This window comes from Ornithodoros turicata, chromosome 2 (genome assembly GCF_037126465.1).
Source record: "Ornithodoros turicata isolate Travis chromosome 2, ASM3712646v1, whole genome shotgun sequence".
NCBI classification, from domain to species: Eukaryota; Metazoa; Arthropoda; class Arachnida; order Ixodida; family Argasidae; genus Ornithodoros; species Ornithodoros turicata.
The window spans coordinates 43379873-43407079 of NC_088202.1; the positions used below are offsets into that span (position 1 = coordinate 43379873).

Sequence of the window (27207 nt, forward strand, 5' to 3'; positions counted from 1 at the left end):
CAAGTCCTAAAACAAAGTTTTTGAGAGTTCAGCCTTTTTATATTCAGCTTTATTTGGCTTTTTGTTTTCTTAAAAGGTAACTGCAAAGTAACTAAGTTACTTTAAAGTGGCAACTGTAGCTGTAACAAGTTACATTTCAACAAGAGTAATTGGAACTCAGTTACAATTTTTGAATTGCGAACCATAACCATAACTTGGATTTTTTTTTGTAACTTAGCTCCGATGGTTGCTAAGACAGACCACTCACCAGATTGTGACAGACATCTAGCAGGCTCCAGTCTCGAAGGCACTGGGATTTGTGGTTCCTGCAAGCTGCATATCTGCACATCAGCAGGGGGATCACTGAGCAGATGTGCAAGTGTTAGGGGAGCATTCCCAGGAGTCGGTGTGGGAGGGCGATCAGTGATTTTCAGACCCATGGTTTTGTTGCCGGACGATGTGGTCACCGACAGTGAAGGTTGAGGATCTTTCTGTTTGTGCAATCTTGTGAAGGAGCTTGGAACAATTTTGAGGCTATCGTTTCCTTTGTTGCCTCAGTGTTGAACAGGGTCACCTTAAAAACAGCACATAGCAGTGTGTGACATAATGGGAAATAATTACGTCTCTTTAAAAGGACACAAGAACATATCACCCACATGACCTTAGAACATAAGATTGCTGATGGCTGCATTGTAGATGTAATGCAAACAGTTCATTCCACATGTGTGACATGAATTTTTGTGTGCTACGATTTTCATACCGTAGTGCCTGCCAACATGTTTTAGCACACATGACAACAAAATCCCTGAGGCTAGGGAGCAAAAATGAATGCACACACACACACAGTATCAAAGCTACCCTGAGTTCATGTTGTCTCATGTTCACAAAACGTTAGTAGGCTGCTTACTTCACCAGATCTTTTGTGTTGTTGTACCTTAATCCCATATTGTGACCACAATCTGCTGTCAATAGAAAAAAAAAAAAAAAGAAAAAAAAAAACAAGACCAACTTTTGTATCGTGCCATAGTCTACGACATACCGCTAGTGTGTGGGTTGGGTTTTCTTATACTTATTTGGCCAGATGCTTAAATGATCGCTGAAAAGAGCACGCTTTAAAAGTAAAAAAAAATAACTATCAGTCCTCTGACACTGTCAAACATTTTGGAAGTTGTCAGAGTTGCATACTTTCTTGGTGTGCCGCTGCTGTAAAGGCTATAGAAATTGACCAGAGCTGACAACTTTTGAGGGAGACCCTCACAATCTGCTCATGTGGGAACTGTGTCAGTAAGCCTTCATTGAGCTTTGGATCCTTAGGGAAGTTGCTGTCCCTCTCCTTTTGACTTTTCTTGTATCTAAAAAATTGGTTGTCTGTGTAATAAATGTTCAGCTGCGTTTGAGACTTTGTGAGTGTCTGTTTTTGCTCCCCATAGTCTCAGGGATTTACTGTGATGCATTCTGATCACCAGCTCACTTCCTTCCTAGCAATTCTGTCACATTTCGACATGGTTAAAAAACACTGGTTAACTGACAGAACACACATGCACTTAAAACCGCATGTGCTGTTAGATTCACGTCAGGATGCGAAGATGTCTTTCGAATGGAGCAAGCAAATGCACAAAAATTGATATACCTTATGCAGGGACTGAAATTGGACCTTTTACGATGTGCAGTTTATCTTCTAACCTTGCTTATTTTTGTATGACCACCATAGCTATCAAACTCCCCAGCTATCATCATTAGAATAAAGTTGTTTTCTGTACAACAATGCCTACAGACGGCGAGCTAGCAAAGCAGTTCCAAGTGCAGCTGTAATTCTTCACTTTTCGACCATAACTGATGCTTCCATGGTGGTGGCCTCTATATTTTATGCTTAGTTAGAGACCAAAGTGACATGGGTCAATTGTTCATGTCTTACAAACTGTGTGTGCTCATCTACTCATCTAATTTCTTAGTACCAGAAAATCAGGTAGCTGACAGTCTGCAAACGTTCCATTTGACGCTGCTCTCTCGCATGACAGTACATGAAAATGGCGTGCAAGAACCCTTACCCCACCCTGCACACCTGGCCTTGATCAATACGTTAATGGAATTCCCACATCAGTGCTCCTACTCATATTAGTCACCGCGTCTTGACAAACAGCGCGCAAGGTACAGCTTTATTTGTACAACGAACTGCACAATCTGTACAAGAATACAGCGTGTAATACAGGATTGCTATTCCTGGAGCGATCGTTATATTCCGTGTCGTGTTCGTTATATGAGGGATAATAGTCGCTATCTTCTACCTTGTTTGTCTGATTGTGAGGCGCACGAACATGCAGTGAGCTCTTCCTTTTTTGCCTCAAGTACCTATTTGCGTAGTATCTCGCAACAGTAACGGGAAGTACAATGATACCATAGAAAAGCACTAATTAAATTGAGGTAACGCCCAACCGGTCTCACAGCTCACACGCTTAGAAATCATTCAGGTGTGCTCAAGCATTGTTCTAGCATGCGTAGACGAGATGTACACGACGCTCATACACGATGTAGCATGCAGAAGAGTATATGGGGAAACCTGCATCAACAGTCAAGCTTACCTGCATAGCCGGCTTTGCAGTGGCTTGTTTCACAGATTTCAACTGATTCACAGCGCTCATTTCGGGGTGTTGTAGTTTGGCATGAACTTAGCAGAACGTAGAATGTGTGTCAACCAAATATGCATGTTCCAGAGACGATCACAAACAGAGGAGAAATCCAAAAGAACCTTCCCGCCGCGATGTCCGTCCGGCGTCACCCACCCGTTTTTGATGACTTTCTCGTGGGTGGCTTACAGCGGCTTGGATTGGCTAATGATAAGGAACAGTGTCGCTTGTGGGAGGATGTCGATGTTGATGGTGTAGAATTGTAACAGTGGTAACATTTTTCCCGAAGAAAAAAAAAGCGCTCCAAAGCTTTGCCGGTTATTTTCCACCGCCGCCACCCAGATAAACTTCAAAGCGCCGCCGTGCAACACGTCAAAGAAAAGAAAGAAAGGAAAAGCCAGTGACCTTTCCTTTACGAACCGCGCGTTCGTGGAGCCCCTGAACATAGCCTCCTATATACTGAAATATATAGGAGGCTATGCCTTGAATTGTATGCATTCTCAACTGCACCAGCAACAAAAAGTTTGGTTGCCTGTGGCCCAACATCCTTTTTTTTTTTTTTTTTCAATTATCATGCGAAGCTGCTACCACCCAAAGCTGAACATTTTGCCCAGACCATTTAGTAATGTTATAAAGACAGCAGTTTTCTTGTTCCGTATCTCTGTATTTTTCCCCTTTCTTCATCACAGCTTATCGACAAAGTATTGCTCCAAATAACACTTTCGAAGAAATTTAGTGGAACGTGTTGTCGTTTGGTATGAGATTAAAATACATTAATATAATCAATTTGTTTTTAATTATTAATCAGTTGTCAATTTAATTATTAATGCAAAACCAGTTTAAAAAGGACACCAAAGTAAATTCTGTACCTGAAACCTTGAGGGCCTCTCCACCGCAGACAGCCTCCCTAAATTTGGTATACGAATTCTTAGTACACATTAAGTCCTTCAACGTATCATGTAGCTCCTAAACGCCAAACTTGTGTGATGTAATGCGATAGAAGAAGAAAAAAAATCGGATTTAATTAGTCACGACCAAACTACTTCTGTCATTTCAAACCCTGTGCATGTATGCTTATGCCGATAAAATCTCATCAACCGCAGCACCTAGAGTGAATATGAGTTTTAATTGCACTACTCTACCCCACTGCTAGAGGTAATTCTGTGAAGGATATAAGCAGTTCCAGAGAGGCGGTCTTGGCAGATCATCCCCCCCCCCCAAATCATACATTTGGTAGTGCATTTGGAAGAGGAAAAGAGGGGGAAATCCTCCTCTCCCACGTAAAATCCCCATAGAGCCCCCCAAGTATTTTTCTGACTACGCCGCTGGATATAATGATAAGCTTCACAGTTACTCAAGTGTTTCCCTGTGTACGTTTCTCTTTTTAGTTTTTTTTTTTTTTTTGCATAAGTATTCCATTATATTAATTATGATACAGGAGTATCCTTCGGTTAGGAGCCTGTCCAGATCAGAAGAGTTGGACAGATCACACCATCACGTTACAAATATGTAGAGCTGGGTTCGGGTAGGAGAGGACTATACAGCCATCGGCCAGGCTGGGCAGTCGGGTCGGGTAGGTCTTTGTGGCTTCATGTACGGGACGAGCCGCTAAATGTATTCTCGTGCAGTGCTCTACCCTCTGCTGTTTCTTTTTTCTTTTTTTGTGCAGAACGATTTTTCGTATTTTTTGCTAGCAACAAAAATTTGCAAATTTAAATACCCGCGAAGTGGATACACTGACGTCACCGAGAAACATGAGATTGCGTTTTTTGCAAATTTAAGTTCCGTCGTCAACAATGACCTTCACCACGGCGCAAAAATATGTTCCACGCGAAATCAACGACTTTTACAGTAACTGTCATTACACCCAATGTAAAATATTTTCCTCGGAACTTCAGTTATCGACAAGATAACGACAAAACATCATAAGATATATGACATAGCTGGACGATTAGGAAGAAAATATATGCCCTTCGTTGCTTAGTGTTTGCATGCAGGCAATACTCACGCACTCCCATTTGCCCTTGTGTGTTCAACAGCAATTTTTATTGTATTGAAACATGCTTAAAAACTGACTATCCTAATGCGGCAAAAAGTTCAACAATATTAAAATGCATGTCGTTGCTCTTTAATGTGATGCACGTTAAAAAAAAAAAAAAAAACACACAAGAGAAGATACACTTTCTTCCTTGATAATATCAGCAACTTTGTTAACAGTTGCTAGCCTGTTGACCTTTTACAACAAATGCGTGGTAAAATTGTGCTACAGTATCCTTACTACTCTATGATTCCGAAAGGCACTATGAATGTCCCACCGCGAAAGGTCCACCAAATGTATTCTTCTTTTGTATGAATAACAAATCTGAATCTGAATCTGAACAAAATGAATTACGCATCAGTAATTCATAAAGGCAACTTGTTGTGTCAACAGTATGTATACAGCACAACTGCACCACTTTATGGGCACCTGGCACACAGCTAGCGCACCACTTCGTTATGTACTGGTAGGGTGCCAAAAGTTGATTTTTATATCAACGTTAGAAATGCACTGCTTTCAGCAAAACTAGAGTGAAGTCTGAAGAAATTTACAGCAGTTTATTAGATGAATGTGTGACCCATTCAGAAAGTTTCAGACTGTAAATCATTCATAAATATAATTAAGTTCATTTCAAATGCTATGTTCAAGATTATAACTTAATCATTGCCTTCCATCTCAAACTCAAGTGACGGACATGTTGTATTTGTTGGGTCCATGTCCGAGAATTCATTCACGTGACTGTCCGAGGTTGAAGAGTATTCTGGCAAGACATCAGGCACCCCTACAATAAGACACAGAAAACAGGAAAAAGAGAAAATGTGTTGAGCACAAAATTCCATTTTCAGATTTGTAATATTGTAAGGTACCTTGACAAGGTGGCATTTCGTTCATTAGACGTTCAATCATGTGAGAAAGCATTGTAGTTGAAAAAGTGTCGTCCCTCTGCAGTCCGAGAGCCTACAAAATACAAAATTAATTTATGTGGGCATTGCTTATAGCCAGGTACCATAGCTTCCCCGTGGCAGAAACATCCTAATTCCGTGATAAAATATTAGAAATTTTGTGTCTTCCCGCAACAAAAAATTAAACATAATATTTAGGGCGTGACTTTTCAGGGTTATATCTAGTTACGCCCGATATTTACCCCCCGATTCAAATCAGCAAAAACAGGGTTTAACCCGATATTTTCCCAAAAACTGCTGGACCAGGGGGATCCAAAGTCATCACAACTAACACAGAACTTTGGAAACTGTGTTGTAAATGCATAAATATTGTCACACAAACTGTCAAAACAGAGACCCTGCTGTCTCTTACATGCATGGGCTCTGTGTCTACCGGTGTGTTGTGTGTATTATGCTGAGTAAACCGAAGACTTATGCCTGATTCTATCCTATTCAACAAGAATTGGGTTGAATCAGGTTCAGTTCAACCCGATTACACCCGAATTATTGAAGCAAAATATAACCCGATATTTACCCTTCGATTTTGCTGAAAAATAAAAACAAAAAAATCAGGCCCTAATAATATTGGTCCCACGCCGGCATGCTAATCCCAACATGTCGCAACTCTCCATGTGAACGGCAACATTGCAATGTTACATGAACGTTTCTTACAGCAAAATCTCAGGTCTGGTCGCCTGCCTACTGAGAACCTCTCTGTAGTGAACCAGCACATAGTGAAGTAAACCTGCAGTCCCAATGTATTGAAACCCCAGTTTTTAACTACTGGTATTGATACTGAAGATACTGATATAGTGAATTTTTTAGTGGTCTTACCGACTTTACTATAGAGAGTTTCTACTGTAGTACTTGAGGTAACATCTGTCGGCACCCTTCACTTGGGCTTGCTGTTGAACCTTTGTTGTTGCAAAATTGGGTGGTACATCTCATGCAAGGATATGGGTGGAAATCTGCCACAACTGCATGTAATGCTTAATAGGCAAGTTTTTCTCATATTTTTTAGCTAAGCTAATAAGTAACTAAGGAACATGCCCACTGAGCCAACACATTAGTGTATCATCTAGGGGTGAGCGAATATTCGAGTTCTCGAATTCGAATCGAATATCAAACACTCGAACTATTCGATTCGCGAATCGAATATGCAATATTCGAATTTTCGGATATTCAACTATTCCACGAATATGAACGACACAACCCGAAAGTGGGCTTCACCTGATGCTTCCGTGCATTAAGTGAAGCCTGCTTTACGAAATTATCCTTGCTGCAGGACCAACACAGGCGGGACAGTGTTTAGTTTGAGAAGGGGTGGCGCCCCTCCCACGTGCAGTTTAACGGTGCCGACGAGGGACTTTTATTTGATGTCTGTGAGGTTGCCTTTAAAAAGTTAGGACTCTCGAATAATGACTACAGCCCACAAACAAGAAGGGTGTCTTAAAGATGTCCTTTACATCTAAAATTTCAGTAGTGCAACTTCCTAGGGCGAGTGCAAAGAAACTAAAGGGTGTTCATGACAAAGATGAGGCAGGATGCCAATTTGTTTGTTTGACAAATGACATGTGGTTGTCTGAAGCAATTACAGCCTCATCCGTGTAACATGCTACTGCCTGACATAAAATTTTGAAATGAAGGTAACCACTCCAGTACTCCAGTAAGTGCAGGCTCACCTGGAAAACAGGAAGCACTCTCATGTAAAATTAAAGAGTAGGGGCTTTAAACAGAAGAATTGCATGTCTCTCTTGTGACAGTTAATGCCAGAAAGAAAGGGCTACAAAATGGAAATTTTTAGTGTGAAAGTCACATATTGTAAATTTTGCACGAATATTCGATATTCGATTCGGTATTCGGAATTTTTTCCCCTATTCGATTCGATATTCGATTAGACTTAAAATATTTGGATTCGCACACCCCTAGTATCATCTGACCTCTGAAGTGACTGGATTGATGTGTAAAAGTGTTTGAGTACAATGTTCATCACGGCAGATTACAAAAACCATGCCTCAGATGGCATTGTGAGCTCTTTTCACAATGAGAAATGTGCAGAAGAAGAAGAAACATGCTGAAATATGCAATCATATGCAACATCAAACATTGTAGATTTGTGTTGTTGTGGTTGGCAATGTGTGGGGAAAGGTCAGGATATCCGATAGAACACATTCTAAAAATTATGCATTTTGCATGAACTCCTGGGCCCTATCATGCACGTAAGTATGAGGAAATCCCCTAGCTTTCTGCTGTGGAAAACTGACATTTTCGTCAAGTGGGATTCACACGTCCATGGGATTGCGCGGGCAAGAGAAAACAAGCAAAAAAATGTTGCAGCTTTCTCCCAAGATTGCTTATCGACTCGTTCCCCGGGCTTTTCCAGCCTTTTGTAACCTTTCAGTGCACAAAGAAAATTAGACTCAACTCTGACAATATCTCTCCAGGCATTTCTGTCACTAAATTTTCTTTTGTCCCAGCTCATTTGGCTGTGTAAGTGCCAGCAGTATCAGTCAAGTCAGGCACTGCAGTCGTGACTGATCTGCTCTAACAGGGTGTCTACCACATTGCAGTCTTCAAATTCCTTGACTTTTCCAGGTTTCCACTGACTATTTCAAGCAAATTCTCTGACCAAAACAAGAAGGACCTTGTTACCTGCTGCTACGTTTTGATACAGGACCCGCATAAGACAGATCATTCATTGAGTATTCGTGAGGCTGCCATACTTTTCTGCCTCTGAGCTTGTTGTACTGGCGAACTGCTACTTGCGGCAACATTGCAGCGGTTGTGGCCGCTCAGCCACTAATCGGCACTCACGATTTGCTGCACATCTTCACAGCACTTGTCTGTGATTTTCCCTGACTTCGTCTGCTTTTGGCAATTTCCCTGACGATACAATCCCCTGACTTTTTCAGTCGCATCAATATTCCCTGACAATCCCCACTTTTCCAGGTTGGTAGGCACCGTGTTTAACCCCCAAAAGTGCCTCAGATTGATTGAAATCCTGACAGAATTATGCAATACGTCAAATATTCCACACACACAAAAAAAAAAAAAAAATGTGAGGGAAACAGCAGGTTCCATGAGACATGGCCAGTTCCGCAAACTTTAGCAGATTCTCGGAAAGCTAGAGGCTCTAGGTGTGGCCGCCATGATGTACTACTTATAGAAATAAATCATATATGCAAGATGAAAGTCACTGAAAAGGTTAGCCAGCTGTAGGACTCGAACCCACATCTTCTGGATTGCCAGTCCAGGGCTCTACCAATTGAGCTAAGCTAATTGGTAGAGGCCTGGACCGGCAATCCAGAAGATGTTGGTTTGAGCCCTACAGCTGGCTAACCTTTTCAGTGACTTTCATTTTTCATCATTAATTTCTTAGGCAAATTGAGGCTTGTATGTATTTGTCCCTTCTATGTTGTTCCAGCCTCAGAACATCAATTCTCTCATGTAAATCATATATAGATCGCTCGCATAAGGGTATCGCGGGAACACTTTTAAAATGATCGGATTACCGTATTTTCACGCGTATTAGCCGCACCGCAGATAAGCCGCAGGACTCGTTTTTAGATACATTTTGAAAATGTTTTTGCAGATAAGCCGCACTCGCAGATAAGCCGCGGGTAATACGACGCGACTGCTTTGTGCGCTAAACCAGTGATGCACATACAAAATCAACAGAGACGCTCAACCGTCGTCAGCGCCGTACTCCCTGCCAGCTGCCCTGTTCCCGTACTTGTCCGCGAAGTCGACGACTTTTAGTTTGAAGCCGCTGTCGTGGCTGTGCCTCAGCGTTGGCTGACCATGTTTTATCCCGATGACAGGTGTATTGAACCCTTCCTGTGGGTCTGCCGACAAAGGAGACCGTGGGGAAGGCCATAAACCCTGTCCACATTCCGTTGTCGGCATGATGTATAAGAAAGGAGGTCATTTCTAGTGTTCTACTAAGATCGGATTGTGCCCTTGTTGCGTGTTTTTCGTGGATTGACGAGTTGGTCCACTCGAATGTGGAGTGCACCCGCCCCTGTTCGGTATTGTTCGTGCACTGGCAGGGCGGTCCTGTTCCGAAAAACATGAGGCACTGTCGGCCCTTTCGTTTAACCCGGGCTATGGGGAAAGTACCAGGGAAAAATAGTCACCAGATAAGCCGCACCCACAGATAAGCCGCAGAGCGTCCGCGAAAAAAATAAATCGCGCATAAGCCGCGGCTAATACGCGTGAAAATACGGTATATGCTGAACCAGGTCTAACAACTCTTTGGAAGCATGGCCATTGTAAAATCGACGCTTTATTGCACTACGTTAACGTGCAAGAACATACCTTGTGGAAGTACTCGACTGCTTTTGCCCAATCACGCGTGAGGCTGTGGATGAAGCCAATGGCAGCCAGCGTGGACGGGTTTTGTGGAGACAACACAAGTGCCTGTTGGTGATATTCCAGGGCCTCAGGAAATTTACTGTGACGGGAAATAAAGTGTAAAAGGTGAAACAAAGCAAATAAAATGAGTTATATCCTCGTTGTCAATGTACTGCTACACCAAAAGCGCAGAACAGGTTGTGGTGAACAGTGCCTTACAGGATTACTACTACACTGCTACGTGCACTTGAGATCAGATTTTTAAAATAAAGGGGGCACAAGTCATGCAGAAAATTGCAAATGCTGAAAGAGATGTCGCTGTTAACATCACGCAACTTGCCAGTACGCCACTGAGCATGTCAGTTTCCTGTTGGCAATAGCCTAAGATAAGTCACATGCATCTCAGAGTCAATAAAGACTACTGAGGTTTGCTGACCTTTTATGTCATAGCTCAATGCTGCCATAAACTCAAGAGGACACATCTTGTGTACTATATCACACACTGGAGAACTGTTTTTTCATCCTTAATTTATACAGAATAGTCCTTAGTATACATCCTACTATGGCTATGGCGGGCCAACTATGGAATAAACCTCTAGCATCAAAGTGTCCCAACCCTTCTATCATACCAGGTTGCAGGGCAATGAACGGCATGAAACGTTACCGTAGTTTCCGGCACGTGTGGCCCAGGTTGTTCAAGAGTGGCTCCCATTTTTGTGGGAGAACCGTGAGATCGTCTACTCCCAGCATTCCTAAGGCGTTTTCAAATAAATTCTTTGCTGCTGCATAACTGAAATAAGTAAGGCATGAAGCGTTTGTGGGAACATGTAAAGAGTGCAGTACATGAAACAGATTGTTTGATCCATATCCCTGCATTAGGGCTCTAACTAGATACAAGCACATCAAAAACAGGCAAATCTGAAACGACAGATTAAAGATGGTGTGATGGAACCACACACAGTGATTGTCATGCAGCAAACTCACTCTTGACTTTGGAAGGCCACAACCCCAAGTTCGTGAAGGACGAAAGGGTCGTGAGGAGCTATCGCAAGGGCTTGGTTGAAGAAACGCTCTGCAAGCTTTGTGCTGTTTGTTAGGCCATATTCCAGTCCGATGTAAAGGAATGGTAGGTGACACCTACACATAGGAAGAATTGCTTGATACAAAGATTAACATCAGGAAACGACATAATAATCTGAATGAAACAATTTCCTTAGCGATATATCAATAAGGGGATGGTCAGTATGATCAGACACTATATTTCATTATTGGGAAATTCACTGTCTCTGGCTCAGTCTTCAGGATTCCAGCCACTTTTGTAGTCACATCACAACTTCTTTCTATATAAAATTTGTAAAATTCAGCATAAAAATTGTGTGATGTTATGGGTTGTAGTCTTGTAAGTTAAGGTTTAATGTGAAAAATTCATCATTGCTGGTTGGTTTATATTCGATTCACAGGGGAGTATCAAAATCTTTATGGACTCAAACATAGCTATGTGGTTAGTCAGTCAAGGAAAACTGCTCAGACTGAGTACTGTATTGTGTACACCTCATTTATTTAATCTCTAGTGCAAGGGTCACTTTACCAACATACAGGAATAAACATTAATTTCAAAAATCAGTAAGAGCACATTTGGCATTGATATCCCCCTGCACATCTCCTGTCAGAGCTCAAGCCTGTGTTAGATTTAATTTCAATTACACTGCCATAGCATTCTCTGTGCCTTTCCAACAACCTTTGATCATTTTAGAAATTGTCTATCCACTGCGTAGATTGTAAGTGTTGCGTGATTGTTATTCAGCGTCTTGATTTCAGCAAACATTTGATCTACCAGCAAGACAGATCCACTTCACACAGGAGTGGGAAGTGGCTGCCAGCCCCAGTGGACCTGGGGGTTACTCCTTGTACATTACAGATACTGTTTCCACAAAAACTACACATGCAAGATGTTCTCACTGTACCACGGTTCTAGGAAGTGGCATAGCCGGGAAGGGGGGGGGGGGGGGTTCAAACCTTCCCGAGACTGTACCTTTGGTAGTGCATTTGGGAGAATGAAAAGAGGGTGAAATCCTCCTCCCCCATGTAAAGTTCCCATCTAACCCCTCCCAAAATATTATTCTGGCTATGCTACTGCTTTTGGGACATAACAGCATTCAACCCACTTGCTTTAAGTTTGTTTGCCCAGATGAACATCTCGGCTCACAAGTTCACGATGAGTTAGACTATCATCATTGACTATTCAATTGTAATCTTCAGCTAATAACGAGACTAACACTTCTATGCACCGGTGTTCATCACAAGCATGGATCGTTTGTCGTAGAAACATGCAGAAAATGCAGGCTTTGAGATTGGTCATGGAAAAGCACGGATTTTGCATTTCAAACTAGGAATTCACAATTTTTTCAGGTGCAAGAACACTAACATTTTTTTTCTCCTTGTAGGTGAAAATAGTGTTAAACATCATTCCCTCGCTACAGTTTCTGGCAGATTGTAGCAGCCAATCATATCTTCGCAAGAGAATAGCTCCACATTCCCCAAACATGTGCAAGACCCTCCCCTTCTACAGAAGCGAAACAATCCATACTTTCTTCAGAGGTCCTCATTAAACAAACTCATGTGCGCTTCCAAATCGCGATGCCCACGCTTCAAGTACCAGTTTTCGAGTCGAGGAGCAAACTATAAATTTTGTTCTGCTTCAGATGACAGTGCCTCAAGGAGGAAAATGTAGTCGTGTTGCTACAACTCCGCTTTAACAATGTTGCATTGCAGAGAAGTTACGTTTTGCTGCAAATTATGTGAACACAAGAGTGCAACTTTTTTGTGCGCCGTAGGAATGTGTGCCAATCTGGGGCACAGGTAACACGGTACAGTAGGCTTCCATTAATACGACTTTTGATTATTCCCTTTTTCGCTTAATTCCATTTTGAAGGTCCCATCAAATGCCCATATGTTTGTGTATAAAAGAGTTTGTCATTTCGAACATGAAAGCAGTCCACGCTGTATAATTCGACCAATGCATCTGCGTACCAAGAACTCGTGTCACCTGCACTGCACCGCACATGGCAACAGAAAAGCTCGCCCTAAAACTCCAGCAGCACCGGTGGCAACTGAACAGTACCGATAATATCAATTTGGTGGGGCAACAGTGTTTTCGAAACCACCAATAGACCTCTACCTGAGAAACGTCATCATGACGTTGGTAGACAGACTCAAACCAAAACAAATCGGAAGGGGAGGGCTGGGTTCCACGAATGGGCACTTGTTCGCTGTCTCCTACTGAAAGAAAAGTAGGACCGAAGGTCGCGTCCCTTTCAGGGACCATCGTAATCCCCTCAAGACCATGGATTTCGGGCGCGACCTTGTTCAACCCTAGCTTCCAGCGTAGTTCAACTCTACCAAATTGGTGGTGTTGTCGGACATTATGACGTCATTTGTTTACAACAGGGAGAGGTCTATTGCACGCTTGCATTGCATCAGCACAGCCAATGGCAAGCGCACCACAATGTCCCGCATGAGGAGGAAACTTCTTTCTTGTTCGTCTCCCTGTTTATTGTTTCACATCTCACCAGGCTTTCGTGTAGAATCTGTTGGAGCTCTCGGTTGTATGGACAGATGGAGCAACTATGGTTAGCGATGGCACTGGCAAGGCACTGTCGATCGGCATTAAGGGAGCCATTCTCGAAGATGACGAGAAAAGCGCATCTCCGGTTCGATGACATTCGTGGAAATGGACAACAGTGCTGAAGTGCGTGGGCCACTTACGGATGCTGATATTGCGAGCAACGTGTCGTGCCGCGCGGAACATGGCAGAAGTTAAACTGAAGACGATTTCACCGAGAGTTCGCAGTGTGAGCGACGAAGCGCAGCTCTGACGTTGAAGCCAGACTCAACGCCCTGGGACTCTATTTGTCGTATGAAGATAATGCCTAAAGGGTGTTCCATCACATCGATGCTCTATGTGGCAAGTTTTCAGAGGCGCGTTTCAAGTGCAAGCGACAGCAAACGATCACAAACTATTTTTGCTAATAAAGAAGTGACATTAACCTAGTTCATGTTTTTGCCAATTCTTTAATTCAACCTTTAATTTGACCAAATTTCACGTTCCCGTCAGGATCAAATTAGCAGAAATGTACTGTATATCGAGCCTGAAAATACATAATCTGACCAGATTTGAGCCACATCTTACTGAAAAGAAACATCTATGTAATGTTTCAATCTTACCATTCACATGGAGATCTAAGACAGGGTGAGATTATTATGGCGGCATAGGACCAGTATGATGCGCAATTTTTGTAGCGGAAAAACGTGGAATTTCCAATATTTTGCCATCGAACTTGGATATTTTTGTCATATGAAGCTAGGGAACCTGGTCATGAACATATCCTACATGTATCAGTAGAGTCTGAGGTTTTAGGGTTTAACCCGATTCTTCCCCGAATTGAAGGTTGCCTCTTTAGGGTGAAACCCGATTTTTACCCGGCAAATTTCCCTCACTGGGATGTCTCTATAAATGCGCACTAACTTGTTTGCAGCAACTGCAGTTACATCACCAATTGTACCGAACCAGTTCAGTTAGTTCGAGTAACCGAACCCGATTTCTCTCCGAATTTAGCGTATTGAAAGTTCTTTTCACCTGAATTTGCATGAATTTAGAGCGCACGTTTATTTGCCCGGTTTTTACCCCCCGAATTTAGAAAAAATGTTTCCTGAAAACTTCAGACTCTATGTATCAGTCACAAAGTACATGCAAATTCTGTGGCTCCGAGGGAGAGGCCGATACTGCAATGTTGTGTAAAATGAACATGGTAGTGTAAAATGAACATGGTAGCGTAAGATGAACATGGTATAAAAAGATGGGAATGTTATCACAGCAATTCCTTTACCCTCGCATCAGCTGGAGTGCCTTGAAGTATGCAGCCATCGCTTGGTCATGTTCATTTTCCACAGCAAATGAGTGACCATACACAAGCCATGCAGGCCCAAAAACTTGGTCCAGGACTGTTGCCTTGCTACGCAAAAAATGCCTCATTTATTGACAGGTCCAATGAGACAATGCAGGCAGTACCATAGAACGAAAGGGCAATACAAACAAGAAAGGTAATTGCAAATAAACTTTGATGGCACGGCTGCAATTAGGAAAAATATTGAATGATCAAATCTAAATATGCCCTCCATGTGACTACTGCAGACATATTGCACCGGAAACTGTGCAGGGTACGAAAAGTGCAGTAACTTACCTTAAAAATCTACGAGCTGCATCTGCCTTGCCATTGAGGAAGTAGTAGCATCCCACAGCAAACCACGATATCTTGAATTGAAGGTACATAAAAAATTAAACAAACAAGGTGCGGTAGGACGTATGAGTACATTGCACTCTGGCATGACACTTAGCAGATAGACGACAAGTGCCTTGAAAATATGTTGGCTACAATACGTACTGCACTCTCTGGATACATGTCCACTAGTCTGTGAGCCAGGTAAAAAAGTGCTAGCGGAAAAAGCATATTGCAAGTTACACGCAGAAATACACCAAAAAATAGGGAAGTGGCACACCAGTTTACACTACCATTTGATTTTCCCAGCTCCATCAAGCATGATATATGAACCGGGAGGCAGTCTGTATGAAAAGGATCTTTATTGAGCACCCTACAAATAAACAGAGCAAACTTACCAATGCTGCATTGAACTATACTCCATGCGTACCAATCAATAACATGACAGCTGTTCACCTACTGCTGTGCACACATATACCTCATGGAACTTTTTTCTTGCCTATATTTGCAAAAATTTCTTTTTTTTTCACTAGAGATTATAAAGGCACTAAGCAGGTATACAAGGCACACTTTACTTTGTTTTTTATTTCTTTGCTGCACTGTGTTACGTTGCTTACGGTGAAAGTTTTCCAAAAATTATTACTGCTAAGAAGTATAGAGTGACTGGAAATCCTCAAAATATTCACAGCACTCTTTCAGCCCCATTTCTTCATGCCAGCTGCCATGATGTCCTGCCGATAATAGAGATGGGTCCTTTTGACCTTGTGCTTCACCAAGTAGTCACAATACAAGACGCTTGCACATTAGTTGAAAGCCAGGAAGTAAAGGTAAATTCGAAACATCCTTACACAAGGAACCTGCAAGTTAGCAGGTTCAAACCTCACCGAAGGTCTGCAATGTTTAGTTTTACATGCGCACTGTAGTTTTAGTACTTTAGTGCTCCATGAACGGGGTTGAATATCTGGCAGCAGCATGTCCATAGCACCACGTGAATTTCAGCAAGATAACTGCGGCATTAGAACCAGTACACTTCAGTTACAACAAATAACTGGAAAATATTGGACGAGCTGTTGAGTGTCCCTCTAAAAGCATGTAAAATTAAAAGCATGTATTTGCAGGAAAGATAGGCATCTGCTTGTATAAAATACATGGGGCCCTGTGCTGTCGGGTTTTATGATTTCAAAAATTAGGAGGTAGAAATCGGGTTTTATTTCAGGAGCCGTAAAACAGGGTAAAATCAGGTGATACTGGGTGGAAAAGGAGATTTTTGAGTGAAAAATAAAAAAATAGTAGTTCTCGCATTTTAGATGATCATGAGATGCAGCACAGCTGTGCTGAGTATCGAATGCTTTGCATTCTCCAGTGCCCGTATTGGTGGCTGAATTGCCACTTTGCAAGTTCATTTTCGGGTTTTTTCGAGTTTAGCCCTATGTGACGATTAGAGAGCGGATTTCCATGCATATGCTTTTTTGTTGGGAGGGAGTCATACAGATGATGCCTTTTGACAATCGAATCAGCTCGAAGGGGACCGATTAGTACCATAATGTTCATGCGTTTTTGCCTCTCTTTTTTTTGCGATTAGTGCTTTTTTAAAAATAGGTGCCGATAAGTGCCTAAATGGGCACCTTACTTTTGGACACCTATGTTTATGTCATAGTCTTTGAAAGAAAAAAAAGTACGAGGACACGCTTCGCAGCGCTACATCACAAAACACAAGTGTCTCCCTTTGCGCAGAAAGTACATTATTTTCCGCCTGTATTCCAAGTACCCGGTGCAACACCACGCCTGCCCTTGCAGCTGTGCTTAGTGGTTACCAGCGCTGTATAAGCTACTCACAAAGTGTAACTAGCTTACAGCTACATGACTCCAAAAGTAACGATGTTACAGGAAAAGTTACTTAGCAAGAAATGCATCTCAGTTAGTTACAGTTACACACTTTCGAGGTGACAACGTGTAAAACTTTACACACAGCGTATCATACGTAATGCTTGTTGAAAACAAACTTCTGGCACAACCCACAATGTGCTTGGCAGTCAAGCTGATGATTGGGATCACTCTGTAATGCTCGACCCCAGAACATAACACTCGCAAGGAAATTAGATTGAAGAAGTAACTTTCCTCAGAGTACAAGTTACTCGAGAAAGTAATTAAATTACAGTTACGGGTACACGCTTCAGAAGGTAGTTGGTTTCACTAATTAGTTACACAAAAAGTAATTACTTACTGTAACTCAATTACCTTTAATGAGTTACTCTACAGCTCTGGTGGTAATGCTCCCTCTGTTCCCAACGATATCCCTCACGGGCACCCGTGTTCGTACCGGCATGCATCGTCAAATCGGTTGACGTTGCAAAGTCGACCTCTGCATGTGTGACAATTCATAGCGACAGGCGACAGAATTTCACCCCAGAACACGTTGAAGTGCTACTGTCTTCACGATTTCAACAAGAAGGTGGGGAACAGCGGCATGGCCCGCTTGTTGGTGGTAACCAAGGTCGTGCTGAAGACTGGGTGGTGGCAGAGCCGTGTATGCCAAAGGGAGTCTGGCCATTAATGGAACCTGCCTATACCTGGAGCTCCACCCACTTTTTGAGCTCTCTGGCCAATCATGAGGCAGAATACAGTTCGCTATTAATCCCAGGCTATCCAAGCTATAAATCACCTCTATTCACTGGGTGCCGACATTTTCGGGAAACTAGATGGGATTGGATTGAATAGGATATTCCCTGACGACCAACCAATATAATGGATTTTGCGCCCACTTTTAACGGCGCCATGTGGTAGAAGAGGGGCATGTCGGGAAGACACAGAATAGCAGACGGGCAGAAGTAGCAGAAGCAGAAGTGTGTGCTAGCAGAACTGATTGGCCGGTAGAACCGAGTTGGAACAGACTGCCGGTATTATACGTATTTTAACTATAAAACATAACATATGATTGAATCAAGATTGGGTAAAGGATACATGAATAAAAGTATGTCATAAAATGCAAATTTTTGGCAATCCGTAGCGTTTTTCTTGCTATTTGCCTGTGTTGCTGTCATTACTAGGCCTAACAAGGACGACGAAACATGTTATTTTCAGGTAAACATCGACACTGGAGTGTAATTTAAAGGTGAGTTGTAAGATAATTGCAACAGAATATACACTTGCAAAATAAAATTGACGTAATTTGTGAAAAAAATTGGTCAAGAAATCCTCGCTTCGCTGTTCGAAGCTACGCCGCCATTTTCGGGAAAATTTTGGTGGCATGGCGACCCGCATAGAAAACAGCAGCCAATGAAAAACTCTCAATTTGATTGACAGGTTGAGCCTCTTTTTTAGGCTCCTCCTAATGGCCAGGCTCCCTTTAGCATACACGGCACTGGGTGGTGGTGGGTTCGAATTCTACCAGCAGCTGTGCTGCCTGACGTCGTCCCTGGGTTTTCGAGACTTCCCAGACAAATGTCGGCACAGTTCCCTCTGAAATCGGCCCAGGACGCACACTGACCCCCCTGTCCCTCACTCCTTTCTGCTGTCCTCTCTCCAGATGTGTGCCCACATCTATACACTGCTCACAGCCACAGTTGCTTCGCGGCGCTAAGACGGAATAAAACAAAACTAAGAAGATGTGCGCACGGTGCCTTGAGTTCAATTCCAAAATAAAGATGCCATACGATCAGAGCGGTTCTGCGGCTCACTGGCTCTGTGGAATCTTTGCCGTGCAACCGAAGAATGGCATCATAATTCATAATAGAAGCATGGTTTTTCTGAGCAGCAACTGTCACCAAAGTGTACGTGATAGAGTGGTATGTTACCGTAAAAGTAACTTATGCTGGCGGCATTGCTCGTATGGTGCCGGTAATGCAATATTGATCGTGCCTATTCCGAGAAAATTTGTGCATTTTTGGGCCTTTTTTAGTAGATTTTTAGGCGCCTGAAACGCAGGTTTTTAGTGCCTTAAAATTTGCACTTTAGTGATGATGATGCGAATCGGGGGGTAAAAACAGGTTTTACCCTAAAACACAAGGCTCTAAAAATACATAATCATAAAATCAAGTTGTTGTTGTTGATGAGACCTTCTTAGGTATAATCACTCCCTAAAGAAACAGCACAAAAACATGATAGGATACGAAAGACGGCAGCAAAAATTCAGGTTAGTTGATTACAATTGCACACAGAATGGTGTAGGGATTAGAGCATGACGCTATAACCAACCTGGTACAAGATGGCCACTATAGCCATCTAGTCCTAAATGGGCAAAACATGTAGAGGTCACTTGCCAAGCAGCTATTGTTTACTGATCAACCCGATCAACCATTTACATGTGTGGAATAATGGGGTGTTAGCAAGACGAGGGTGTGATACCATATCTGTTCCGAGCTCCCAAACAAACGGAAAAATAGTGAGAACTAGTGAAAACTAGTGACAGCGCGAACCAGCCGTGGTTCTAATTTGTGTGGGTCCTTTCCCGAAAAACTTAAAACAGGTCTGACACATTTGCACATGCATAATGCTGAACGAATATTTTACTTATTCGAGTTGATATGGCATAAGACAGCAGTTCTCCACACTCAAATTACCGTATGTTATTTTCCGTCGTATAACACCTACTCATGCATAACGCCACCCCTAAAAATAGGCTGAATTTGAAAAAAGTCCTATGTATAACGCGCACTGCAATGTTGCTACAAGCTTCTGTGATGCTACCAGTGTACACAATAAACCAAGGCGGTGTATCATATATGCATATGCATTATTTAGTCAAAGCTGTTAAACTATGATGCAACAGAGTCGGTGTCATATAGCATACTTCAGTCGCCTCTATGCTTTCGGTTTCGCGTCCCTGATCAATCACGCAGGCCTTCTGAAATGAATTCAGGATTATTGATCTTAAGCAGCATCATTAACTTCTTATGAACTCATATGCCCTTTTGCTGGTTTTGAAAACTGACCCTAAGAGATCTGGAAGAAAGTCACAGAACACCCTGGAAGAGACTAGAATTTGTACGTCACCGACCTGAAAAAGAACTCTGCAGGAAAATATTTCCGTGTATAACGCACAGTGTTAGGTAACGCGCAGGAGCTCTTCAGAGCACTTTTTTACTGTATAACGCGCGTGTTATACACCGGAAAATACAGTATGTCACTTGGTTCATATTTAAAAAACATACCAACACAGAAAGTATATATATATATTTTTTTTGCCCCCAGGTGTTGCTACAGTATAGACTGTCTTTAACTACTCGATGTGCTATCATAATTTGCAGTCATGGATAAGTTACTACAAAAAAGTAACTAGGTTTTAGTTACAATTAGCCTGCAGAAATAGTAACTGAGCTACAGTTACAATTACTGTTCTTGAAATGTCACTAGTTACAGCTACAGATACCATGGTAAAGTAACTTAGTTACTTTACAGTTACCTTCACAAACATTCAAAAAACAACACTAAGGCTTTCTTCTTATGTACAAAGGTACAAAGAGACATGGTGAATTCACCAAGTGTCTTTGTACCTGAAGAAGCATGGTCCTCCACGCGAAAGCTTGTACACAATAAACTTAGAAAGCTTCAGTGTTGTTTTCTGAATGTTTGTGAAGCCATCCAAGGACTTCACCATTTCTTCACACTTGCTCTGCTTACAGTTATCTCCTAAGAAAACAAAAGTCTAATAAATGTAACCATTAAAAACATTGTTTTCGCATTTGTACTGGCATAGCATACTTATGAACAGATATTTTCCCATGAGCCTTAACAGCACAGTGGGATTTAGTCTAAGTCATCCTGGCTGTGTAAGAGATGACAAAACTCGTGGAATTCCTGGTTAGGAAAAACGGCAGTGTAAACTTGAAGCCTCGGCAAAACGATGCCAGGGAACTGACGCGTGGAGAATATTGCCATACTTGAGTAACTTAGTTAGTTATATTTTGCAGTTACTTTAACCAAATGTGGGAACTAGTTACAGCGAGAAGTTAAGTTTTTAGAAAAGTAACTAGTAACTGCAAAAAGTAACTAGTTAGAGTTACAAGTTACTCGTAACTTTGTTACTACCCAAGACATTTGTAACATCTGAAGGCAATATTTCTACTAGCTTTCGTAGGAAGACCGAGAACCGCAACCGCACCTCTTTCATCCTCTTGCTATGACATCGAACGTGTGAACCTGCTCGAACCTATCAAAATGCTGGAAAATTCGTGGAACTGCTTGAACGTCAAGGCTCGCTGTTGAATTTCGCGATTTGCTAAAGGTTCACGAAGTCTCTAATGAAAACTGACGTCGAGGACACCGTAACACCAATGGAAATATAGAATAGACTGTGGCAAGTGGGTTATTTTAACATTCCTCTGATTGCACACCTTCGAGGCAAGCCTGTACTCCTACCATTCAGTTTTGTGTGCGACAGCTCGTGCAAAAATAAAAGGAAGCAGAGAAATAGTTCTTACGATGATGTAATCTCGTAGCATCTCTTATAATCACAGTTGTAGTAACACTGCTCAGCCATTCCTGTGGCAACATCCAAGTTTTCTCGCAGACCGTGCAGTTCAGCAGGAACTTCAAACGGTGCTGGTTTATCATACTGTGCAAAAGGTACAATAGATTACGTGTGAAATCGCTTAAGCCACATAAAAGGAATGCGGTCACTTGAGATTACAGACAGCTTCTATTTTAGACACTAGGTGACAATACCTTTTTCACTTTTGTCGCATAAAGTAACCTAACAAGCTCCCCTTCTGGAGTTGTGTTGTGTGACAAAGTGTTTAGTACTTCCTCTTCTGTAACAAAGAACTAGAGAGTCATTAAGCTATACAAACAACAAATGCGCTTCTCAAACACTGCATTTTGCTCAAGTTATACACGTCACACCGATTTATTCTAAACTAACTCCATATTTCATAATTATTAGCAATAAAGAACAGTACATTGAACCTCACAGCTGTTATCCACAAACTAGTGTTCACCCCTCCAATCGTAACAGCGTAACATCGATGGCAAGAGCAGTCACAATTTTGTTTACTGTTAGAAAATCAATCAGTCTCTGGTCTGATTGCCATTAACATGGTGGATTGTTGTAGGAAGTAGCAATTAGACTGAAAGGAACTGTGGAATTTCCCAAACACTCCATAAAATATTTGCTGAAAGCAGCTCTTCCTATCTAGAAACCCCAGTAATTTTTCCGTATGAAAATGTGTCCTTTTTTTAACGATGGATGGTTCAAATCTCCCCTGGACCTGTCCTCCATGTCCTTCCTTCCTCTTGCATTCTTCCTCACCCAATAACTCAATTACCGTATTTTCACGCGTATTAGCCGCGGCTTATGCGCGATTTTTTTTTCTCACGGGCGCCCTGCGGCTTATCCACCGGTGCGGCTTATCTGATGACTATTTTTCCCTGGTATTTTCCCCAGTACGCCAATTTTAACGAAAGGGCCGACAGTGTCTCTGGAACAGCACTGCCCTGCCGATGCACGAACAGTGCGTAACAGGGACGGGTCCACATTCGAGTAGATTGATCTTCTTGGTGCATTCCCCCAAGCAGCTTTAAGGAAAGTGGTGACAGTTATTCGCGTCTTCTGGAAGATCACTGACCCATCAGCCCACGAAAAACACCCGACAAGGGCACAATCCGATCTTGGTACAACTCCAGAACTGACGTCCTCTGTTGTACACTGTGCCGATCCCGGAGTATGGACCACATGGTATATGGCCTTCTCTATGCTCTCCTTTGTCGCACAAATCAGTCGTCTCGTATTGCCCGCGGCTTATCTGCGGATGCGGCTTATCTCCCAGAAAATTTTCAAAACGTCTCAAAAAACGCGTCCTGCGGCTTATCTGCGGTGCGGCTTATACGCGTGAAATTACGGTACTACTAGTTCTATCACTAGGTGCTCCTGGTGCCTGCTTATGTTGGGACTGCACACGGCGTGTACAAAGAAGCTTCGGTCAATCATTGGCATTCCATTTGGTGTACAGTGATGTACTGGTGCACGGCAGTGGGCAGGGTAAATTCTCTCTCCACAACACTCCTGCCGCTGCTCGTCGTGCCGCATCACTGGGGGTACCACCCTTGTATAACATAGGTACCTGGTTTAAATTAAAAGAAAACCGTTTGCTTGTCAAATGTAAAACTGTTTGTGTGTTCAGAAACATCTCTTCTGTCAAACCAAAACAAGAAAAGAATCGTTCCATAGTCCCTTGAAGCAATTACAATTACTCACATCTCATTTTATTCCAAAATTTTATATGTACATGAATAAAAGGTGCAAGCTGCTATAGTGCATACTCTAATAACTTGTGTGACATGAAGAAGGAGCATTTTAAACCTTGAGCCTTGTTATGAAATGACTGCTAGTACAAGTGACTCAATGACAACATTTGCACTTTGGCTGGGACCTGAATGACTTTCCATATTTTCGAGCACCTTGATGCATAGGTAAAGTACATTACCTGTAATGTGGAAGGTGCTCTGAAATGTTATCGAGACGGTATTCGAGAAGTACACTCGAGTACAAAAAACAATTTTCATCTGTCAGAATTAATTTTTACAATTCGGTGCAAAAAAATCATTGCTTTTTATTCACATGCTCACATAACTGTTGGATTAGGTAATGTAAGAACACTTTTCATGACTTTACACTGCACAGACCATCATAGCTCTTACAAATTGTGCAACATACTTGCAACGTTCCCAAAGGATCTGAATCTTGCATGCCCCAGTTTGAAACTACACAGCATTATTTGTCGTAAGAAGTTTACACCCTCCCACTGTGGTTTTGAGACTTGTGCCATCCCTTTCAAGTACACATCAACTACCAACACAACATGCACCCACAAACATTACCTGCTTCTCGGGAAAGCATCTGGTGTTTGACGAGTGCTTCAAATGCTTCATAGCAGAACATATCTAAGCGCAGAGCCTTTTTGTAGCACTCAGCTGCCAGTGTTCTATTGTCCATGGCCTCATATATTTTGCCTTGGAGAAGCTGAAGAGAACTCTCTAGCTGAAAACCATACGAAAGCCTTCTGTTAGCTAACAAGAGACCAAACAGGGGGCTCCGCAATATACCCTTTGCTGCTCCGTAGCATCTCGCTGTTCAAGAATGCTGGTTTCATGCGCTGGTTGTTCAAGAATTTCGAGAGCCTCCTTGTACTCCTTTCCTGCAAACTACAAGTTCTAACATGTAACGTATGATCGCACCTTTAAAATACAGCACTTGGAAAGCGGACGATGAAGACAAAGTTAAGAAAGGACGAGATACATTATCGAGCAACAATGCATGCATTAACTAAAGGACATTTAAAGAATATTTGTGCATTGATTGTTAGCATTACAAAAAAATATTGTGAGAGGAACTGTGGGTATACGAGTATGGAGGGAATGAGTATGACGAGTTTAATTTTTTTTTGCAGTTCAGAAATGACAAAACAATGATCATGCCACAACACCAAGCTTTCTTCAGATGACATTTCTAGGTGTGCAGTGTGCAAGGGGGTATTCATATTGCAGTCTTTCTGCTGCAGATGTACAAATGTGCCCTCTCAGATTCAGACGAAGTGTAATCTTAAAGGAGCACTGAGGTGAACCCGGAAGCATGTATAAGCAGCACGGGAGCTGCGAAGAAAAACAAAACGGCAGGCAAGGAGCCTTCACTACGTCAGAAAGCATCCCGTCGGCTGTCCGTGGCTGCTTTCTCCAACTGTTTTTTGTAAATTCGATTGCACAGCTGTAACGCACCACACAGAGAAAATACGAGGCATATTCCAAAAATAAGGGCCGTCTGTTTACGTTTAAATACTAGCGGGTCGGAACAAAGTTGCACCCATGCAGCGCCATCTGTTGATGGTTTCCGAAGGCACTGACGCTGTTGTTTTGATTCAGTAGCCGTTTGCCTGTCGGTGGACACAGACAACAATGTCCGCGAAAATCGTTGCTCCCGCCAGTTGTGAAGTGCTTGCTGTAATTCGATTTTTGTGTGCAAAAGGATCATCAGCATCTGAAATTCATCGGGAGTCGTGCCTAGTTTATGAGCCTACAGTAACGAGTGAAGAAAAGGTTAGACAATGGTGTCGAGACTTCAAAAATGGTCGCACAAATGTGCATGATGAAGAGCGGAGTGGCAGGCCCAGTACCCAGACTGATGAAATCGCTCAACAAGTAGACCAGGAACTGTGATCTCATCGACGATTAGTAGCTCTGTCTGATAAATTTCCTGATGTTGGACACACCACTGTTTACCGGATTGTCACGGAAAAGCTCGGGTATCACAAGTTGTGTGCAAGATGGGTACCGAAAATGCTGACCGACCAGCACAAAGGCAAAAGATGTCAAGCGGACGAGAGTTTTTGGACCGCTATCGACAAGACGGAGATGACTTTTTTCCCACATCGTTACAGGTGACGAGACGTGGATATCCTACAGCAACACAGAAACAAAACAACAGTCAATGCAGTGGTGCCATTCAACTTCACCAAAACCAACAAAATTCAAGCAGTCTCCTTACTTGAGTCGGAAAATAATGGCTACCGTTTTCTGGGACGAAAAGGGCGTTGTTTTGGTCGCATGGAAAGTGGGAGCACAATAACAGCCGACGTATAGAGCGAGACGCTCACCAAACTGAGACGTGCGATCCAAAATCGACGGCGCGGGAAACTGTCATCCGGAATAGTGATCGTCCTCCTCCATGACGACGCCCGTCTTTACACCGCTGCTCGAACCAAGGAGAAGATTGAAGATTTTGGTTGGGAACTTCTTGATCGCCCACCCTACAGTCCCGATCTCGCACCTAGCGACTTCCTCCTCTTCTTGCACTTGAAGTGGTGGCTTGGTGGTTTGAAGACGACGAGGAACTCAAGACCGCCGTTGTCAGCTGGTTCGATTCCCAGGCGGTGGACTTCTACGGACAGGGACTAAGAAAGCTGGTGCAGTGCTACGAAAAGTGCTTACAAGTGAACGGCGATTATGTAGATAAGTGATGCAGGCTTGTTGGAAACTGAAACTACCAATAAAAGCTTTTTCTAACGAATATATTTCTTTTAATGATCCAACGGCCCTTATTTTTGGAATATGCCTCGTACGTTGCATGGTGATTCCTGGTGGACAACTTCACAGACGAGGTAGGATTTCGAGCGATGTTAAATGTCACCTCACTGCTCCTTTAAGGAGGGACTTATTTGTTACGAAGGGACCCTATCGTCAAGTGACTATCCATGATGCCGGACATTGCCTGCTCATTGCGTAGTGGGTTCCCTTTCATTTCGTTGCTGCAGGCTGCGAAATGTGATGATCGTTACTAACCCGGCTTGAAGCGGCGAGATACCGGCAGGTCAAATCCGTCTGCAAAATGACAGAAAGCGAATAGTACAGGACAGAAAGCATGTACAGCTATTTCTACAGAAAATATTCATGCAGGCTACCTTACATTTAACACGAAGAATTTGTCGCTTAGTAATTTAAAGCGCGCATTTAAAAATGACGTTACCTTATGGAGATTTCGACTTTCAATGCAGTGTGCAGCTCTGTGATACTGCTTTGTGAAATACAAGCACTGTGCAACTGTATAGATGTCCTTCTGGTCATCTAGAAAACGATCGGTGCACCGACAATATCAGTCGTGCAACAACTGTCGTTTCGTGTATTAGTGACCCACCTACCTTTGGTTAGCGATGCGACTTTGTCGGCCCAGAATAAGGCACTCAGATATTGATGCTGCGAAATGAATTTTGTTAAACACAACAGGTGTTTGTGCACATACAGCTAACATCACGCTAAACTCACGTCAGCGAGAGTTAACATTTCGCGCTACGACGGACGTGTCAATTGAACGTGAATGTGCGGATGGCGCCAAGGTACGTTTATTTTAAATGTACGAACCTTTTCTAGGAACCATTTTATCTTGTTCCTGTAGAAATCAAAGTCAACTTCCTTTGCAGAAGCAACGGAGCTGTGACAACCTATGTTCAGAGTTTCAGAAGAGCTGTTTCGGTCAGCCATGCTTGAACTCGACGCCAAGCATTCATGGTTGC

General features: G+C 42.6%; 2 protein-coding genes across 3 annotated transcripts in view; both read right to left on the reverse strand.

Annotated features, from left to right (window-relative positions):
• LOC135385335 (uncharacterized) overlaps nucleotides 1–2781 on the reverse strand; it is a 91526-nt gene extending 88745 nt beyond the window's left edge. For both annotated transcript variants that reach the window (XM_064614604.1, XM_064614603.1), the window contains exons 1-2: nucleotides 2559–2781; nucleotides 248–553 (exon numbers count right to left, since the gene is read on the reverse strand). In XM_064614604.1, the coding sequence (XP_064470674.1) occupies nucleotides 248–419 (172 nt within the window). In that variant the 5' untranslated portion in view covers nucleotides 420–553; nucleotides 2559–2781. The remainder of the gene's footprint in view (nucleotides 1–247; nucleotides 554–2558) is intronic.
• Nucleotides 2782–5183: 2402 nt separating this feature from the next.
• LOC135385338 (cell division cycle protein 16 homolog) lies at nucleotides 5184–27207 on the reverse strand. The gene is made up of 17 exons (XM_064614611.1): nucleotides 27056–27207; nucleotides 26836–26890; nucleotides 26664–26761; nucleotides 26480–26518; nucleotides 24251–24349; nucleotides 24026–24185; nucleotides 21875–21960; nucleotides 21631–21764; nucleotides 15505–15584; nucleotides 15377–15426; nucleotides 15176–15246; nucleotides 14822–14947; nucleotides 10920–11072; nucleotides 10600–10725; nucleotides 9900–10035; nucleotides 5508–5598; nucleotides 5184–5422 (listed from the first exon to the last, which is right to left on the reverse strand). The coding sequence occupies exons 1-17, from the start codon at nucleotides 27173–27175 to the stop codon at nucleotides 5298–5300; spliced, it is 1749 nt and encodes a 582-aa protein (XP_064470681.1). The 5' UTR covers nucleotides 27176–27207; the 3' UTR covers nucleotides 5184–5297.